This window comes from Polypterus senegalus, chromosome 1, assembly GCF_016835505.1.
Source record: "Polypterus senegalus isolate Bchr_013 chromosome 1, ASM1683550v1, whole genome shotgun sequence".
Lineage (NCBI taxonomy): Eukaryota > Metazoa > Chordata > Cladistia > Polypteriformes > Polypteridae > Polypterus > Polypterus senegalus.
The window spans coordinates 100,426,085-100,447,629 of NC_053154.1; the positions used below are offsets into that span (position 1 = coordinate 100,426,085).

Genomic DNA, 21,545 nt, shown 5'->3' on the forward strand with positions numbered 1-21,545 from the left:
AATTTAAGATTATTTAAATCCAGATGTAGACAAGGACACACAGGCAGGTTTGTATGGAATTGTCTGTTGTATCTTAAGATCATAGTTAACATTTAGCCACTTATTAGACTGATAACTTTAATGCCTCCCTTCCCCCTTTTGCTACTCCAGAGCAGAACACTGTGCGATTTGTAGTGTGATTCACCAATGATCCTTACCCTCCAATCAGTAAAATGTGACCAAACTGTGCTAAGACTAATGTGAGTGGGAGGCATTGCATACAACATACACACTCAATGGGATGGCTTGAAGAGTGAGTTTGGTTTCAGTTGACATTTGTCTGGTTTGTGCCTTCTTGTCATCAGTGCTCAGTTATGTGTCTCCTCTTGCTTTGGAGTGTCACTGCAGTCCAGAATGTTCACACTCAGAAATTAATATTAGTTGAAAATATTAATTTTTCAGACCAGTGTTAATTTACTAAAATGATGAGGCATTACTTTTTATGTATGGCTAGAGAGTTCTAATTAGTGATGAAACATAGTTGATTGGGGATTTATTAAGTTTAGATTATTTTCACTCCTGACATTTAATAGGCCAGTTTGGTTCCAGCAATACTTTTTTTCATAAATCTTATTTTAATTTGAACCAGAGGAATTTGCATTACTTGGGTGTCCTCATCACACAAAAAAGAAAAAAAAAAAAAGGAAATTTAAGAAAGTGTCCATTTCATAGATGTAGTAACCAATAGAAGACATGGCAAATGTTTCATTTGCCACAAGGCTTACTGAGTATCTTAAGACTGGTCATTCAAGTATTATGCCCTGAACTCTGTCCCAGACCCTCCTGTCATATGCTGTTTCTGAACCAGTTTGTCCTTTCTTAATGCTTTAAATTGCATGATGAGTCAGTCACAGGATAGGATAAGTGGGGATTTCAAAGTTTAGCAGACCCTATGGTGTGTCTTCTAGGATTTTGTCTCATTATCTTTGGAAAAGCTTTTAGAATTCTGTCATACATACAATCAAGTATTACACTTTTTTGTTTATTCTTGTACCCCTCCCCAAAGCTGTCTCTGCTGCCGCCTGTAGCTTTTACCTGAAGTAGCAGATGTGCTTTTTATGCTACAGTTGCACCCTCTCCTTATCTTTTAAGGCACAATGAGAGATGTGAGTGATAATAATAAAATAGGTCAAAAATACTTTTGATTTTGCTCATATTGTATCTTCTTATCTCAACAAATTCTGTATGGTTAGTATACTACAGTAGCTTAGTTTAACACCAGAATCCCTGAAGCCTACGAAAATATTTGTAATGCCAGGCCACCATAAATTCTGTCCCACCTTGTCATTAGCATCTTTGTTTGGCAAATGTGGCAGTCAGTAAAGGCAGAAAGCAGCCTGCTATCCCACCCCCAACTGAAGTAGATGAAGTCAGGTCAGTTGTAAAATTCTCAGAGCTTGGAGTAAGGTGTCTGGAATTGTATAGGGTAAATAACATATTATTTGGAATATATCAATCTGTGTAAATGTAGAATGACAGAAAACGTAAGTCAAGAAATGTTGAACACATAACTAAAACAGAAATGATGTGTATAATGCATGAAGACTGCAGTCCATATATCAAATAAACACTTTCACAAAAGGTATAACAAAACAAGTGCACTTTTGTTCATGAATATAACCGAAGAAAAAGAAATCGTTCAATATACATGTTACTGGCAATGCGTAAAAATTAAAAGCCCAACTATCATTCGATACAAAGTAGATGCATCCACTTGGCTGGTGCAGAGGTAAGGACTGCTGCCTCAAGAGGTTGCAGGTTCGATCCCAATTCCTCCTCGCATTTACTGTTTTGAGTAGAGAGCTGATAGTATTGTTAATATTACAGTATATATTAAAAACATACATTTGATTTGAGTCTATAATAGCCGGTGTAAATTTATGGTACTTATGGTAAAAGTTGGCACTTTAGGGATAAAAGCAGACACACAAACACAACTCAATCATTTATTCTTGGTGTCTGATTGAGCAAACAGACACTACAGTGTATATGGTAGATGTTACTTTTCCTCACACACAGTCATTCACCTCAACATGTCTTTTGAATGATTGTTTTATTCAAGAATCCAAGAATAAAACTGAGTAAAAAATTGTTCAAATGACATGTTGATATAAATGCCAGTGTGAGAGGAAAAGTAACATCTTTTACAAGTACCATAAATTTACACTGGATGTTACAGACTCACATCAAATGTATATTTTTGTCATATGACAATGATAATAATAATAATAACAGCTCACTATTCAAAGCGCTAAATACAGAGAAGTCACAGGATTTGAACCTAGCACTTCACCATTGCTAAATGACAGGCTATCCATTGCGCCATCTGTACAGATCCATGATGTAGCAGTGGTACCACTGTGACAACTGGATGAAAATGAAATGGGCAAACACACAAGGATGTGAACGTCTTTTATTTTGTACCGACCTAATAGTTGGGATTCAGCAACATATCAATTGAGCAATTTCTTTTTCTTCGGTTTTATTCTTGAATAAAACCATACTTGTTTTGTTATACCTTTTGTGAAAGTGTTTCTTGGATATTTGGGCTTCACACATCCTAAACTTCACATCAGAATTATGTTGTAATTAGCTGAGTGTTCAGCACTTCTTGCCTCACATTTACTCTGTCATTCTATATTTACACAGATCATTGTAGACACGGAACACACATGAAATGTGTGTATTTCAAAACACAGTATTTCATTACCTATATAATTCCTTACAAATACAGCGGCAGATAAACACTTCAACACAGACTTCAGCTGACTGAGTGGGGGGTGAGGGTGTAGCAACCTGTGTTCTGCTAATCTACACATTTGCAAAACAAAAGTGAGCTATTAGTGCAGTGATAGGGAGCTACAAGCTTCTTGGCGTATGACAGGAAAATTTAAGGAGGTCAGAGACAACAAAAAGAATCGTAAGCTTTAGGGATTCTAGTGTTAACACTGTTTATAGAATCACATCTTCATTTCTTTTGGACTTAAGCTGCTGATTTTGTTTTAATAGTCTTTTAAACACACTGTCTGGCTGTACAAATCATGCATTTTCACTTTATTCCTTCTTTGTTAGAGGTATTGCTAAATGACGCACATAACATTACATCATATTCATACTGAATTATATCCTCATATTGATCTTTATATTGATCACATTGAATTCTGTCCCCCTGAGTATGAAAGACTTGAAGGCTAATTTTGAATCGGTTATTTACAGAAACAAATTGAAGTCATCCCAGGTTTGGCAAACAGAATCCTGTCAAGTAGTATACACCTTTTATTAAAGTTTATTTCAAAATTTAGTAAATGCACTTCTGCAACTTACATATTTACTTTATGTATTTTTAATCAGCTTTCAAAGGGTTCTGCTTTAGCCTCCTTTTCATGACACTTGTCCAAAGATGTCTGTGTGATTTCGTTAGCGTCATATGTCTTAAGTGAATGCCTAGATTTTTCTTGCTTTTGTTGTATCTCAGTCTGAAAAACAGCTTTGATATTGTGTCCTATATTAAAGGTCCATGTATAAATTAACTTTATCTTTGATAACTTAACATGCTGGTTGTTGAAATACTAGTATACTTAGCTTCAGCAAACCAGTAATCAACAGGGATCTAAAAGGAAGAAATGAGTTAAACAGCTTTCTTTATAATGAAAAACATTTTTAACTAACACAATTTATGTAGTGAAACAAGGAGCCAGGTGAAAATCTAAGTGGGGCATAATGTGTGCTGCATATAATAAATATCTATGGCATCTGGGCACATCATCTAATTTATATGATTTTATTCAAGATAAGAATAACAGTGTAAAAATATTTAGCATTAAAAATGAAAATAAACAGATTAAATGGTTATAAAATCATTTTCTGTACCTTATTGGGCATTGTGTAACAAAAAAATCTCTCTAGTTCTAAGCCTGTGAATAACTTATTTGTTGGAAAAATCTAGCCAACTTCACCACTGTCAGATTAAAATAGTGAGGTGGTGCTGCTGACTGAACCTGCATACTTGTAATTGAAAGTCCACCACTCTGCTCACTAGGGATGGAAGTCAGTCAAACGTCCAATACCATTGTCACTAGGCCAGCGTTATCTATTATCTGTTGGCTTTATAGTGCCAAAAGGTTCTGTAACTTTTTGTCTGTTTTCTCTCCTTCAACATATGAATTTGTTTCTTCTCATCTTTTGCGTCTTTGGTGCACATTTTATTCTGCTCTAAACTGCATTCTGGAGTGTGGTTTTGCTCTGCAGAGGAGAATTTATTTGTTTTAATTTGCTCATTGTTTTTATATCTTATGTTTGTGGGATGACCTTTATATGGCTGCCGTGAAATTTCACTGCACTAACTGTGGATTTTGTGTCCCAGTATTTGAACTAAATGCTATTATGGAGATAATAACTGAAGCTGGCACAGTGGGCACTGAAGGTGGGTCTCTTCAAGCTCTGCCTGCATGTTTCAGTCAAGGGCAACGACATCAGTAACAAACTCCCAGCATCCTACTGTGGCTGACTCCTTAAGCTATATTCACATTGGCCAGTAAATATCATGTGGCACCTGCTTCACTAATTATTCTGCTTTTCCATCTTTGTTGTGCATGACTAAGAATTACTTCAAAGGCATTTCTTATAGTTTTTTTCCTTACAACATCCACCACTACCCTGTTTTCCTTAAAGTGTGTCACATGTCTGCAATGAACTCCCTTCACTTCAGTTCTGCTTACTTGTAGCTTGTCAGATGTTTCACTTTTAGTCATTTTACTTGTGTTAAAGAGTCTGACATATTTTGTGTGGTGTTCACAGGAAATCGCAGAGCTCTTGTTGACCAAAAATCATCTGTCATCAAACACAGTCCAACTATAAAAAGGGAATCACCGTCTCCTCAGGGGAGATCAAATAACACCAGGTAAACAAATATAATTAAAAAAAAATAATAATTAAGTTTAGTGCCAAAGGATACATTCAATGAGTCTTCAGAGCTTTGGAAGGTTAGTTTTCTTGTTTGCAAAATTTGCCAACCATTAGTTTAATTGGTGCATTAATTAAAACAACCTCTTGTGTTTTAAGAGGCTAGAGATCTACTATATTAGAATAGAAGAACAGAGTAAAATAATACTAACTAGACCATGTCATGTTATAAATGGTTCTTTTCTTTCACATTAACATGTGGTTTGTAAGAAAGTGCCTAAGCTTTAGGAACAGTCTCAGCATCTTAGCTTAATTATGACAAAAAATGGAAAGTTGTCAAACCTTCTCATGATGGTTGCTCCTGCCTATTTAGTTGGTCATTGTTTTGTGTATTGTACCTTACATTAAATGCTACATTTTTATCTCATTAACTTTTCTCTCGGAAACCAGCAACTGCCCAGGAGGTGCATTTTGAAGAGTGTTATAAAATACTTAGGCTGAAATATAAAGAAAATATTCCAGGGACAGTACTAATTAGTAAACTCAGATTTCACAAACTGACACAGACCATATTTTTGTAAAATATGCTAACAGTTTTTTCAGCATTTCATAAATAATGCTTCAGATTTCTGTTTATTTTAATTACTTAAGTGTAGTTCATGCTAAAAGCTGTAAGTACATATACAATTGGCTGAATATATGTCATGTATTAGCTGAAAAGTATGTCATGCTATTACATGAATTTCTATTTTCCATGCTGTATACTCATGTACACTTTGTCACACACAGTGAAAATCAGCAGTTCCTGAAGGAGGTAGTGCAGAATGTTTTAGATGGCCAAGGTGTGGGTTGGCTAAAAATGAAGAAAGTGCGGTCTTTGTTGGAGAATGAACAACTACGGGTTTTTGTTCTGAGCAAATTAAATAGAGCCATCCAGTCTGAGGAGGATGCACGACAAGAAGTCATTCACGATGTGGTGAGTTAACAAGGGAGGTATACTTAGAAATGGGATCAAGAGGTCAGGATTGACTCATTAGAGATTATAATTTGTACACTGTATGTGATTCTAGTATTGTGATGGTAAGTTAAAAGAAGCCCAGTCACTGAGCATATTTTACTTTTTCTGTTCATATTTGCATTGAAGTTGTCCTTGTATTTGCATTTTATTCACCCCAAAAAATGACCTGGGTTCTTTGTTTTGATTCTCGCATATGTGCACAAATTCTGTAAAGAATATACTTATACCAAAGCTGTCAGATTGAATGTAACTATTCAAATATACGGTAATTCAAATATGCAGTAATTTCAAAAGATCTAATTTGAAGGCCAAAACTGAAATTCAAGTGTAAAATAACAGTTGTTTGTTTTACCTTTCACTGATGTCATCATCATGTTAATGAAGAAATGCTATGCAATACTGCAGTATTTTACAGATCTGTTTTGGCAAATCACTTGCCCAAGATTAGCTTGTGTCATTATTATTAATCTTTTAATTATTATTGTTTTTATTATTATTATTATTATTACAAATTAGTATTAGCAATGTGAGGATTATGGGTTTTTTTTATCCCTTTGAGAGGTAAACTCACAGATATACAGGTGGATGAGCCTATGGCGTTCTGGATAATGGACTATCTGTTGGATGAAACAGTCCTGTCTCCTTTTCTCTTTATTCTGTACACCTCCGACTACACATGTAAGAACATGTCACTTGAAGAAATTATCATGTGATTCTGCACTTATGGAGTGTATTGATAAAGGGGAAGAGATAGAGTGTAGGAGTCAGGTCGAGAAGTTTGTTTCTTAGTGCAAAGAGAATTTTCTGCATCTTAACATCAGCAAAACCAAGGAACCACTTATTGATTTTTGCTGTACCAAAGAGCCTCTGTGTCTGGTCACTATTAAAGGAGTGGATGTAGAGGTGGTCCAATCCTACAAACACTTGGCAGTCCACATTAATGACATGGTTGGACTGGTCTTGGAACACAGAGGAACTATATAACAAAGGGCATAGCTGGGTCTTATTTCCTTTAGAAGACTGTTTCTTTAATATGGGATGTGACATCCCCCACATTTTCTATAACTCTTGTTATTACCAGTGCAATTTTGTGCTCTCTGGGGTGCTAAGCTGGTAATGTCAGTTCAAGACAGGCCCACCAAATCAAGACACTAATTAAAAGGGCAAGTTCAGTTATAGGATGTAGTTTGGACCCCCTGGAAGTAGTAATTTCATTATGATCAATACTGCACATCCTCTCCCTGACACACTAACACTGAGTACTTTCAGCCAACAATTTATTCAGCAGAAGTGCGTCAAGAAACACTACTGGGGCTCCTTTATACCAATAGTAATACTTCTGCATAATGTCTCGCTGTGACTGTGACAGCCAAGTCAGTAGTTTTAAAATGACCAAGGTGTATGTGTATATCTATCTTATCTATCTATCTATTTATTTACCTATTTATATATTTATTTATTTAAAGAGCTTCTGCAAAAAAAGCCAAATTTCCCCCTGGGGACAAATAAAGATCTATCTGTCTGTCTGAAACAGATAACCTTCTGTTTCTTAACAATGGAATCCTTGAAGCCAACAAAAAACTCATAATCCCAGGCCACCTTAAATTCCTTTGCACCTCTCCACCAGCATCTTTTTTTTTTGCAAATGTATCGATCAGCACAAGCAGCCTGCTATCCCATCACTCCCACCACCGGAGCTGAGTTTGTTGCTAAATGCTCAGAGCTCAGGTCTGTTTATCTGGGAATGAGGTGCCTGAAGTTGTATAGGGTAAATAATATGTCGGAATTTGGAATGCATACATTTCATGTGTGTCTATTTCCATGTCTATAACGATCTGTGTAAGTGCAGAATGCCAGGAACTGCTGAACACATAGCTAAAACAGAAACTTTTTCCATTTTATACTAATAATGATGTGAAATGTATACTGTGTGAAGACTTTAGTCCACATATCAAATAAACATGTGTGCTTTTATTCAAGAATATAACCAAAGAAAAAAAAATCATTCAATTTTCATATTGCTGTCAATGAGTTAAAAAACCAAGTGCAAATGTCAGTTGACAGGAAGTTGATATGTATTCTTGAATGGTGTAGAGATAAGAACTGCTGCCTTATAACCCAAAGGCCGGGCACTCCACGTTTTCAGTAGTTTCATTTGATTTGAGTCTGTAACACCCTGTGTAAATTTTGGCTACTTGTAAAAGTTAGCGCTTGTTTTTATATTATTCAGTTTTATTCTGTCAATGATGTTCACGTGGTACAATTAACTTGTCTCTCCCTCTTTGAGTTGATGGCATTTATCTCCATTCTTTTCATAAGAGCAGCGATGACCACAGTTAGTGCTGTGATTGATGCCTGCTCAGAACTATTTGTTTTTCTGGCAATCAAAAATACAATGTTCCGTGACTGCTATCAGACTCTACCATGAGGCATTTGGGCGTGGACAACAAAGACACCCATGCAGAACATGTGAAAAAACCATAGATTTCCTGCAATCTCTGACATCTGGCAGTGTGTTGTTGAGAACTGTGTTTTGAGTTACAACTCAGGGCAAAGACTTTCCGAGCCTGTGGTCATAAAGCTTATGGAGCCGTTTCTGGACAAAGGCAGAACCTTAACAGATAACAGCTCCTTCACCTATTAGTTTGCTGCTGACTTGACACGCATTGCCTAAAACAATGAGGCATAATTAAAGACGTATTTATTTAGATCCTATGTATTAACATTATTCCTGCAAGGAATAAAGAGACCCAGTTGTGCTTAGTCCTGTATGTTATTCCTTGAGTTCCCCGTGCTCACTGTAGCACCAAGCTGGTATTCCACACTGCAGAGTATCAAGTCAGGATACAGTCAAGAAACAAAACATTTGGTGCTTTGTTTTAAAATTTTCTCTGTTTTGTTTGTTAATGGTTTAGTTTCTTGAAACATAATCAGACTCATTTTGACAGAATTTTATTAAGTTTTTATACTTAAAGGCATTTGTTCAGGAAATAAACATAATACTGTATGGAGGAACTATGTAAAAGATCAGTACAGTGAAACATTTAGTACATTCATTTGTTTCATTTGTAAAACTCATGAAACAATTGATTTTTTTTTTTTTACTAAGCAGCAATTTCAAATTATTCTTTATCTTTTCCTTTTCCAATTAAAACTGCTTTATTTAACATAAGCTCACCGTCCATATTAAAATAAATATCTCATTTTAATTAAATAAAAAGGTCTAATCCATTAAAGTACCTTGTCTTGCATTTTACCTAATTGCACAGGATGACTTTTCCGATTTGTTTTTTCTCAGTTTTACTTTGTTTAATATAAAGGTTAATATTCCAGTTGTTTCTCATTGTCTGGTAAAACGAGCCTTGACTTGCTGCTCATTGTTTACACTATAGGAAGTTTGTTGCAAAAAAAAAAAAGACATAATCTAGCTCAACCATCATATTACCTCCCTTAAACTAACTAATTTACCGTAAAGCTTAGAAAAACAGTGGCTGAAAAGATTTTTTTTTTGTAATTGGCCAATTTACTGATCAAGTCTTTTGTAGATATTGCCAGCTGATGAATCAGAACATCCCTGTTAATTACCTTTTTTACCAGATCAGTTGCCCAAAACTGACTATGCCCAAAGCCACGTCACCAAGCAAGCACTTGGTTAAACAAATCTTCTTTGAGTTTGCTGTACTTTGCTGCTTTCACTTCGCTTCTGTAGATGGCTTTCATTTGCATAAACCAGCATGCCCAATTTCTATGTGTGATTGCTGTCAGAACTGTGGCAAAACAGAGGAGATGTTATGCTAGAATCTCCCATTTGTTAAAATATTATTAACAACAAATAAGTATATGTTAGCTATTTTTACTTCTTCTACAATTTCACCAAATTCCATTCATATCAGTCAAAGAATTTGTGATATATATATATATATATATATATATATATATATATATATATATATATATACTATATATATATATATATATATATATATATATATACTGTATATATATATATATATATATATATACTCACCTAAAGGATTATTAGGAACTCCTGTTCAATTTCTCATTAATACAATTATCTAATCAACCAATCACATGGCAGTTGCTTCAATGCATTTAGGGGTGTGGTCCTGGTCAAGACAATCTCCTGAACTCCAAACTGAATGTCAGAATGGGAAAGAAAGGTGATTTAAGCAATTTTGAGCGTGGCATGGTTGTTGGTGCCAGACGGGCCGGTCTGAGTATTTCACAATCTGCTCAGTTACTGGGATTTTCACGTACAACCATTTCTAGGGTTTACAAAGAATGATGTGAAAAGGGTAAAACATCCAGTATGCGGCAATCCTGTGGGCGAAAATGCCTTGTTGATGCTAGAGGTCAGCGGAGAATAGGCCGACTGATTCAAGCTGATAGAAGAGCAACTTTGACTGAAATAACCACTCGTTACAACCGAGGTATGCAGCAAAGCATTTGTGAAGCCACAACACGCACAACCTTGAGGCGGATGGGCTACAACAGCAGAAGACCCCACCGGTACCACTCATCTCCACTACAAATAGGAAAAAGAGGCTACAATTTGCACGAGCTCACCAAAATTGGACAGTTGAAGACTGGAAAAATTTTGCCTGGTCAGATGAGTCTCGATTTCTGTTGAGACATTCAAATGGTAGAGTCAGAATTTGGCGTAAACAGAATGAGAACATGGATCCATCATGCCTTGCTACCACTGTGCAGGCTGGTGGTGGTGGTGGTGTAATTGTGTGGGGGATGTTTTCTTGGCACAATTTAGGCCCCTTAGTGTCAATTGGGCATCGTTTAAATGCCACGGGCTACCTGAGCATTGTTTCTGACCATGTCCATCCCTTCATGACCACCATGTACCCATCCTCTGATGGCTACTTCCAGCAGGATAATGCACCATGTCACAAAGCTCGAATCATTTCAAATTGGTTTCTTGAACATGACAATGAGTTATCTGTACTAAAATGGCCCCCACAGTCACCAGATCTCAACCCAATAGAACATCTTTGGGATGTGGTGGAACGGGAGCTTTGTGCCCTGGATGTGCATCCCACAAATCTCCATCAACTACAAGATGCTATCCTATCAATATGGGCCAACATTTCTAAAGAATGCTTTCAGCACCTTGTTGAATCAATGCCATGTAGAATTAAGGCAGTTCTGAAGGCGAAAGGGGGTCAAACACCGTATTAGTATGGTGTTCCTAATAATCCTTTAGGTGAGTGTGTATATATATATATATATATATATATATATATATATATATATATATATATATATATATATATATACTAGCAAAATACCTGCGCTTCACAGCGGAGAAGTAGTGTGTTAAAGAAGATATGAAAAAGAAAAGGAAACATTTTAAAAATAACATAACCTGATTGTCAATGTAATTATTTTGTCACTGTTATGAGTGTTGCTGTCATCATGGATTTGATTATTATTATTTCTTTCAATCAGGTTCGTATTTGGGGGATGTGTTGTTTTGAAGTTACATTCCGTGTTTGTCCTTTACCGTTGTAAAGATAACAGGTTTCATTCATCAAAGTGTTCACTACGCAAATCACTAATCGTGAATTTAAGATGTTTAACAGGCATTCCCAGTATTAACTTGTGCTAAACGTACCATGGTGTGACGTAAGGGGAGCTGACTGTAAAAAGGCAAGGAGGCGCTTATGTTGAATGAAAAAGATGAAGACAGTGAAGGAGTGGAAAAGTGAGAAGGAAAACTGTTTAAATAAAGAGCTAGGAAGGTGAATGGAAAGAAACCGCCAGAGGTAAAGCAAGGAAGACTTCGTAATAAGGATGGTTCGGTGCACGTAGAAGGTGTAACAATACAATAACTGCAATCAAGCGATTGCGATAACTTGCAATGAGTCTTTTACACCGCTCTGGAGGAATTTTGGCCCACTCATCTTTGCAGAATTGTTGTAATTCAGCTTTATTTGAGGGTTTTCTAGCATGAACCGCCTTTTTAAGGTCATGCCATAGCATCTCAATTGGATTCAGGTCAGGACTTTGACTAGGCCACTCCGAAGTTTTCATTTTGTTTTTCTTCAGCCATTCAGAGGTGGATTTGCTGGTGTGTTTTGGGTCATTGTCCTGTTGCAGCACCCAAGATCGCTTCAGCTTGAGTTGACGAACAGATGGCCGGACATTCTCCTTCAGGATTTTTTGGTAGACAGTAGAATTCATGGTTCCATCTATCACAGCAAGCCTTCCAGGTCCTGAAGCAGCAAAACAACCCCAGACCATCACACTACCACCACCATATTTTACTGTTGGTATGATGTTCTTTTTCTGAAATGCTGTCTTCCTTTTACGCCAGATGTAACGGGACATTTGCCTTCCAAAAAGTTCAACTTTTGCCTCATCATTCCACAAGGTATTTTCCCAAAAGTCTTGGCAATCATTGAGACGTTTCTTAGCAAAATTGAGACGAGCCCTAATGTTCTTTTTGCTTAACAGTGGTTTCGCCTTGGAAATCTGCCATGCAGGCCGTTTTGCCCAGTCTCTTTCTTATGGTGGAGTCGTGAACACTGACCTTAATTGAGGCAAGTGAGGCCTGCAGTTCTTTAGACGTTGTCCTGGGGGCTTTTGTGACCTCTCAGATGAGTCGTCTCTGCGCTCTTGGGGTAATTTTGGTCGGCCGGCCACTCCTGGGAAGGTTCACCACTGTTCCATGTTTTTGCCATTTGTGGATAATGGCTCTCACTGTGGTTCGCTGGAGTCCCAAAGCTTTAGAAATGGCTTTATAACCTTTACCAGACTGATAGATCTCAATTACTTCTGTTCTCATTTGTTCTTGAATTTCTTTGGATCTTGGCATGATGTCTAGCTTTTGAGGTGCTTTTGGTCTACTTCTCTGTGTCAGGCAGCTCCTATTTAAGTGATTTCTTGATTGAAACAGGTGTGGCAGTAATCAGGCCTGGGGGTGGCTACGGAAATTAAACTCAGGTGTGATACACTACAGTTAGGTTATTTTTTAACAAGGGGGCAATTACTTTTTCATACAGGGCCATGTAGGTTTGGATTTTTCTCCCTAAATAATAAAACCATCATTTAAAACTGCATTTTGTGTTTACTTGTGTTATATTTGACTAATGGTTAAATGTGTTTGATGATCAGAAACATTTTGTGTGACAAAAATGCAAAAGAATAAGAAATCAGGAAGGGGGCAAATAGTTTTTCACACCACTGTATATATATGTGTATATGTAGATATGTATATATATATGTATATAGATATGAAGATATGTTTGTGTGTATGTATATATATATATATATATTATCAACAACAACAACATTTATTTATATAGCACATTTTTATACAAACAGTAGCTCAAAGTGCTTTACATAATAAAGAATAGAAAAATAAAAGACGCAATAAGAAAAACAAAATAAATCAACATTAATTAACATCGAATAAGAGTAAGGTCCAATGGCCAGGGGACAGAAAAAACTATATATGTATATATGTATATATATATATATATGTATATATGTAGACTCAAACCCATTATGACAGCAGCAATCCAAGCTGTGGTACATTTTCTGATGCAGCTAGACGAAAACAACTTCGTGACGCTGCCGCCAAATACACAAAACAATTACTTTGACAATCATGTTAAGTTCTTTTTAAAATGTTTCCTTTTCTTTTTCATAACTTCTTTAACACACGACATCACAAGCCTGGTATTTTGCTATATATATATATATGTATGTATTTATATATATATATATATATATGTATATGTATATGACAGCAACACTCATAACAGTAACAAAACAATTACATTGACAATAATGTTATTTTCAAAATGTTTCCTTTTCTTTCTCTTTCCTTCTTTAACACACTACTTCTCCGCTATGAAGCGCGGGTATTTTGCTATATATTTATATATATATATATGACAACAACACTCATAACAGTGACAAAACAATTACATCGACAATCATGTTACGTTTTTTTTAAAATGTTTCCTTTTCTTTTTCATAACTTCTTTAACACACTACTTATCTGCTGCGAAGCACGGGTATTTTGCTAGTACTGTATATACACATATATATACACAAATCTACATATATATATCTACATATATATATATATTAGGGGTGGGACTCGATTAAAAAAAATAATCTAATTAATTAGAGGCTGTGTAATGATTAATTTTGATTAATCGTATGTAATCACACATGAAAATTTGACCCAAATCTCAAATGTTTTTTTTTAATTTAAAATGGTTTTAGTTTGGCGACAGAATCAAATAATAGACATGGACATGAATATTGTAAACTCAAGCTCTTTTAATTTCTGAAAAAAAAATGCTTTTAAACTGCATTTCAATTCAAAACAGAAACAAATCATCCCTGGTTAAAATTGGGCAGACTTAATAATAAAGTGGTATTTTAATTACTTTAAGTACATTTTCAGAATGGTATTGTCTTTAAATAATAATAACAAAAATTTCAACATAAAGTGCAGTTTTTCTTCTTAAAAAAATAAGGCAGAAACATAAAAGGTAATTTGACCAGCTTCACCTTTAAACTCTGAGTAACCTTAGCCAAAATTATTTTGTACATTAGGCTCAAACAGTGTGATCATTGAACATTTTGCAATTAGAATTACTAACGGTCACGGAAGTCCAATGATCCCCAGTAAGAGCCACAAAGTCCGCTTTCTGTAATGCATCTAATTTTGCTTGCTTTTCAGTGTGCACAAAACCATGCTTTTATCAAGGCTTCCATCGGGTAGTCTTTTGAAATGAAATTTTCCTCCGATCAGTCGTAGGAACGCGCTTTATTCCGACTCTAACATTTTTGTAGCTGTGATGTGTGCATCAATGTAATCAATGTACTGTACCAGGAAATCATGCATTGACAAAAGTTCCCCTTTGCTTGGAATTGAAAGTGTGATTAAATACGTTATTTTTTTTAACGCGTTATGGAGTACATGCATCGAAGCTTCTCAGCTGTGCTTGTGCTAAGAAAAGGAAACATTTTAAAAATAACTTAAAATGATTGTGAATGTAATAGTTTTGTGACCGTTATGAGTGTTGCTGTCATCAAGGATTTGATTATAATTTCTTTCAATCAGGTTCGTATTTGGACAGTTTGCACAAAACCACGCTTTTATCAAGGCTTCCGTCGGGTAGTCTTTTGAAATGAAATTTGCCTCCGATCAGTCGTAGGAATGCGCTTTGTATCCGTTATTCATAAAGCTTCAATTGGTGATCTGTCTTTCTGCGTTAACCGCATATTTTTTCATACATCTCAAACCAAGGGGATGCGAGGGTAAAATTAATCGGGAAGCTTGCGTACATACTCAGTGCACCCCCTCTCGGGAATTGAACCTCAGACATCGGCTCTAGAGGGGAAGTCTCTACCATTGCGCCACGGCGTGTGGTTTGTCTATTTGAGAGTATGTACAATAGATCGGGATATATATATATATATATATATATATATATATATATATATATATATACCGCGAGAAGAGTAGTGTGTTAAAGAAGTTATGAAAAACAAAAGGGAACATTTTAAAAATAACGTAACATGATTGTCAATATACAGTAATTGCTTTGTGAGTGTTATGACTGTTGCTGTCATCAAGGATTTGATTATCATTATTTCTTTCAGTCAGGTTCATATTTGTAGGATGTGTTGTGTTCAAGTTACATTCCGTGTTTGTCAATCGTTGTAAAGATGACAGGTTTCATTCATCGATTCGTTTGTTACTGCATCAGTAAACCGCTCGTCTTCCTCTTTATCCGAGACATGACACACTGCGTGCATGGGTTTTTTTTTTTACACTGTCTTCCTTTAGCGGGACATTGACTTTTTCCACCCCACGGCTGTATTTAATGTTAGCTAAGACCCGGCACTTAAAAGTTTCTCTTGCAGTTTCGCTGAGTTTGTGCCAAACACCACCCTGACCATCTCATCTTCCTCTGCATAAGCAAAGTCCTTCACCCGTGAATATTTAGCGGCAGTGTTTCTATTGGATTGCCGCTGACGGATGGCCTTATATGGGCAGGCACTAAATTATGCCTCCCACGGGCATCGAGCAGAAGTCTATTATAGTATATGGACGAAAAAGTAGGTTCCAGTTATGACCATTACGCGTAGAATTTCGAAATGAAACCTGCCTGAAATGAAAAGTTTTGTAAGTAAGCTGTAAGGAATGAGCCTGCCAAATTTCAGCCTTCTACCTACACGGGAAGTTGGAGAATTAGTGAGTGAGTCAGTGAGTGAGTCAGTGAGGGCTTTGCCTTTTATTAGTATATATATATATATATGTATATATATATATATGTATGTATATATATATGTATATGTATATATATTTATATATGCGTGGAGTTTGCATGTTCTCCCCGTGTCTGCGTGGGTTTCCTCCTGGCACTCCGGTTTCCTCCCACAATCCAAAGACATGCTGGTTAGGTGGATTGGCGATTCTAAATTGGCCCTAGTGTGTGCTTGGTGTGTGGGTGTGTTTGTGTGTGTCCTGCGGTGTGTATATATATATGTGTATATATGTATATATAAACTCAGCAAAAAAATAAACGTTCCTTTTTCAGGACTGTGTATTTCAACAATAATGTTTTAAAAATCCAAATAACTTTACAGGTCTTCATTGTAAAGGGTTTAAACAATGTTTTCCATGCATGTTCAATTAACCATAATCAATTAATTAACATGCACCTGTGGAATGGTCGTTAAGTCCTTAACAGCTTACAGAAAGTAGGCATTTAAGGTCACAGTTCTAAAAGCATGGACACTAAAGAGACTTGTCTACCGACTGTGAAAAACACCCAAAGAAAGATGCCCAGGGTCCCTGCTCATCTGCGTGAACGTGCATTAGGCATGTTGCAGGGAGGCATGAGGACTGCTGATGTGGCTAGGGCAATAAATTGCCATATCCGCACTGTGAGACGCCTAAGACAGCGCTACAGGGAGACAGGAAGGACAGCTGATCATCCTCGCAGTGGAAGACCACGTGTAACAACACCTGCACAGGATCGGTACATCCGAATATCACACCTGCGTGACAGGTACAGGATGGCCACAACAACTGCCCGAGTCACACCAGGAACACACAATCCCTCCATCAGTGCTCAGACGGTCCGCAATAGGCTGAGAGAGGCTGGACTGAGGGCTTGTAGGCCTGTTGTAAGGCAGGTCCTTACCAGACATCACCAGCAACAACGCCGCCTATGGGCACAAACCCACCTTTGCTGGACCAGACAGGAGTGGCAAAAAGTGCTCTTCACTGATGAGTCACGGTTTTGTCCCACCAGGGGTGATGGACGGATTCGTGTTTATCGTTGAAGGAATGAGCGTTACACCGAGGCTTGTACCCTGGAGCGGGATCGATTTGGAGGTGGGGGGTCCGTCATGGTCTGGGGCGGTATATCACATCACCATCGGACTGAGCTTGTTGTCATTGCAGGCAATCTCAATGCCTTGCGGTACAGGGAAGACATCCTCCTCCCTCATGTGGTACCCTTTATGCATGCTCATCCGGACATGATCCTCCAGCAGGACAATGCCACCAGCCATACTGCTCGTTCTGTGCGTGAGTTTTTGCATGACAGCAATGTCAGTGTTCTGCCATTGCCAGCGAAGAGCCCGGATCTCAATCCCATTGAGCACGTCTGGGACCTGTTGGATCGCAGGGTAAGGGCTAGGGCCATTCCCCCCAGAAATGTCCAGGAACTTGCAAGTGTCTTGGTGGAAGAGTGGGGTAACATCTCACAGCAAGAACGGACAAATCTGGTCCAGTCCATGAGGAGGAGATGCACTGCAGTACTTCAAGCAGCTGGTGGCCACACCAGATACTGACTGGTACTTTTGATTTTGAGCCTCCCTTTATTCAGCGACACATTGTGAAACATTTTTAGTTTATGTCTTATGGTTTTGCCTCTTTTAGTGTTCATATAAATATTTATACATTTAATATACTGAAAGTAAAAACAGTTGAAAGTCAGAGGACGTTTCTTTTTTTGCTGAGTTTATGTGTGTATCTATACTAATAAAAGGCAAAACCCTCACTCACTCACTCACTCACTCACTCATCACTAATTCTCCAAATTCCCGTGTAGGTAGAAGGCTGAAATTTGGCAGGCTCATTCCTTACAGCTTACTTACAAAAGTTGGACAGGTTTCATTTCGAAATTCTACGCCTAATGGTCATAATTGGAAGGTATTTTCCTCCATTATCTGTAATGGAGTTGAGCTGGAATGACGTGGGGGGGCGGAGTTTCGTGTGACATCATCACGCCTCCCACGTAATCACGTGAACTGACTGTCAATGCAGTGTGTAGAAAACCAGGAAGACCTCCAAAAAGCGCTTAAGAAAACATGCATTATATAATTGAGAAGGCAGCGAAACAATAAGAAGCGAGCGAGTGACATATACTACCATATTCATGAGTGATGCTACCTCGAAAAGAAAGCAAGGTGTAAACCTAAACTTTAAATTAAGTTCATAGACAGGCTACCGCTGGCGTTTCACATGCCCACAGGTAATGCGGGATACAAGTTTAATGAGAGGACGCGGGATATAAGCGAGTTTTGATCACTTTGTAACTAAGTTAAAATTGTAGGTGAAGGGGTGTGCTAATGCAAATTCCGAGAGACTGTGTTTGTGGGGGATTGACAGTTAAAGGCGGTGGGGAGTCACGTCATCATCCTCTCCCATTAATCTAATTTCGCTCTGAGCTGAGCTCCGCGGCTAACGCCGTCTTCCGAAGCAACTTTGTCAGACTGCCACCAAATACTCACAGAAAAATCCACAAGTTAATACACACGCTGTCTCTAGAGTTTCTACACACTGAATCCTCCAGGCACTACTTACAAAAGGTCACATTGACAATCGTGTTACGTTATTTTTAAAAACTTTCCTTTTCTTAGCACAAGCACAGCTGAGAAGCTTGATGCATGTGCTCCATAACGCTAAAAATAATGCATTTAATCACACTTTGCATTACAAGCAGATTACATTGATCAGCGCATCCCAATTCATTTTACCCTCGCACCACCTTAGTTTGAGAAGAAGTATGAAAAAATATGAGGTTAACACAGAAAAACAGATCACCAATTCAAGCTTTATAAATAATCGATTCGCCATCAATAATTGTTTTGGTAAAGCCATCCTCCTTCCATTTTATAATTTTTCCGCCACTAGCCATGATTAAATGAACGGTAAAAAGTAAGAGCAAAGCGAGGGTGACTTATTTAGGCAGGCATATATATGACAGCAACACTCATGACAATGTCAATCATGATGCGTTATTATTAAAATGTTTCCTTTTCTTTTCATTACTTCTTTAACACACTACTTCTCCGCTGCGAGGTGGGTATTTTGATATATATATATATATCATATAATATATGAATGACCTCCAAAGATCGCTGAGACTTTTGATATCATGAACGAGTCTGCAAAACTGTGGTCTCCTGCCCAGCAAAAGTCGAGCAGCCAGCGGCTGCATAGCTGTGCCGGCCTTTGAGACGCTGACTGCGCTTCTGCCTTAAGTCAAAGTGAGCACTTTTAATTTTTTTCATCCTCCCCCTGCGCTATAGCCCAGACAAGTGCAAACACGGGACCCCTTTTCTACACCACGGCAAAATAATATTAAGGCAATTCACACTTTCTTTTGCACGCCATCACAGCCGATTAATGGCAGGGACGTCTCACCAGTCTACACAAGACCCACGCGACTGTCCCCAAAAGCGATCATAACGTCAGCGAACACATCTCTCTATACTATATAAAAGAAAAGGCAACTTTCCTTTCTTTACACCTTTTTCCTTTGATCCCAAACCAAAGCCTTTCTCGCTTAACACTGCAGAGGACACAAAACTAATTTTCTTTAAATGCCGGTAAGGCACATTACCAGAGGCACAAATTTGAACGCGTTCACATAGAAAATGTAATTTCTATACCACAGCCGTCGTGTAGCGCCTTTCAAAAGGGATCTACTACCGAGAGATGATCCATATACATTTTAGCTGCTGTTAGTTACTTACCTGTTTTGTTACACAGTCTTTAAAATGTAGTTTACCCGCAACCACTCCAGTAGTGCTCAATGTACCTGTACTTCTTAAAAGCGTTAATGTTTTACTGTTTAATAACTTATAGACTATATTTTATTATTTCTCACTTGCACTCAGTGACCAAAGCTATACACACACATATATAAAAGCTATACACACAAGTATATGTATGTGTATATATATGTATGTATGTGTGTATATATATATATATATATATACACACACACATACATACATAAGTACGTACATACATACATACATACACACATATATATAATTTGTGTGTGTGTATATATGATGTAGATAGGTATGTATATATATATATATGTGTATATGTAGATATGTATATAGATATGTAGATATGAAGATATGTATGTGTATATATATGTGTGTATATATATATATATGTATGTATGTGTATGTGTGTGTGTGTGTGTGTATATATATATATATATATATATATATATATATATATGACAGCAACAATCAAGCTGTGAGAAAACAGTAAAAGGAGGCGTGTCAGGCGTCGTGGTACATTTTCTGATGCAGCTAGATGAAAATAACTTTGTGACGCTGCCAAATACACAAAACAATTACTTTGACAATCATGTTACATTATTTTTAAAATGTTTCCTTTTCTTTTTCATATCTTCTTTAACACACTACTTCTCCTCTGCCAAGCGTGTGTATATATATATATATATATATATATATATATATATATATATATATATATATATATATATATAGAGATATATAGAGATATATATATATATATAGATATATATATAGAGATATATATATATATATGTAGATATATATATATATATATATATATAGAGATATATATATATATAGAGAGAGAGAGATATATATATATATATATATATAGATATGAGAACAACACTCATATCAATGACAAAACAATTACATTAACAATCATGTTACGTTATTTTTAAAATTTTTCCTTTTCTTTTTCGTACCTTCTTTAACACACTACTTCTCCACTGCGAAGCGCGGGTATTCTGCTAGTATATGTATATATATATATATATGTGTGTATATATATAATATATATATCTATCCTCTTTAATCAAACCCCTGTGTGCTTCCAGGTGTCCATTTGTGTTTGTCTTCTGCTGAAGTGCGCATGCGCGGGCCACGCTGAAGTGCGCATGCGCGGGCCACTCTGTGCATCGCACCTTGCCCCGCCCACGCACACGGCACCGTGGATGCACACACACTGGAAGCTGGGCACACAGTGAATGGCCTAGCCGCGCATGATAAGTAAATAAAGCACACATACTGGAAGCTGGGCAAGCAGTGAATGGCCTTGGCACGGCTGCGCATGATAAGAAATAAAGGACAGCATTGCTGGTGAGAGTGCTGATTGGGTAGTCGCGGCCGTGCACATAAAATCTGTTGCTGGGGAGACGCCACTCATACAATAATCAGCTGCACGCCAGCACAGATTAAAATACATGCTGGGGAGATGCCACGGGCA

The 21,545-nt window shown here is 37.1% G+C and overlaps 1 protein-coding gene across 28 annotated transcripts in view; it reads left to right on the forward strand.

The window, feature by feature from the left end:
* Positions 1-21,545, forward strand: part of madd (MAP-kinase activating death domain) — a 252,051-nt gene that overhangs the window by 160,599 nt on the left and 69,907 nt on the right. For 17 of the 28 annotated variants that reach the window (XM_039753924.1, XM_039753975.1, XM_039754023.1 and 14 more), the window contains exons 16-18: positions 4,403-4,462; positions 4,837-4,939; positions 5,731-5,917. In XM_039753924.1, coding sequence (XP_039609858.1) covers positions 4,403-4,462; positions 4,837-4,939; positions 5,731-5,917 — 350 coding nt within the window. Of the gene's footprint in view, positions 1-8; positions 48-4,402; positions 4,463-4,836; positions 4,940-5,730; positions 5,918-21,545 lie in introns of all 28 variants that reach the window. The other 11 variants (XM_039754107.1, XM_039754062.1, XM_039754102.1 and 8 more) reach the window with 2 other exon arrangements.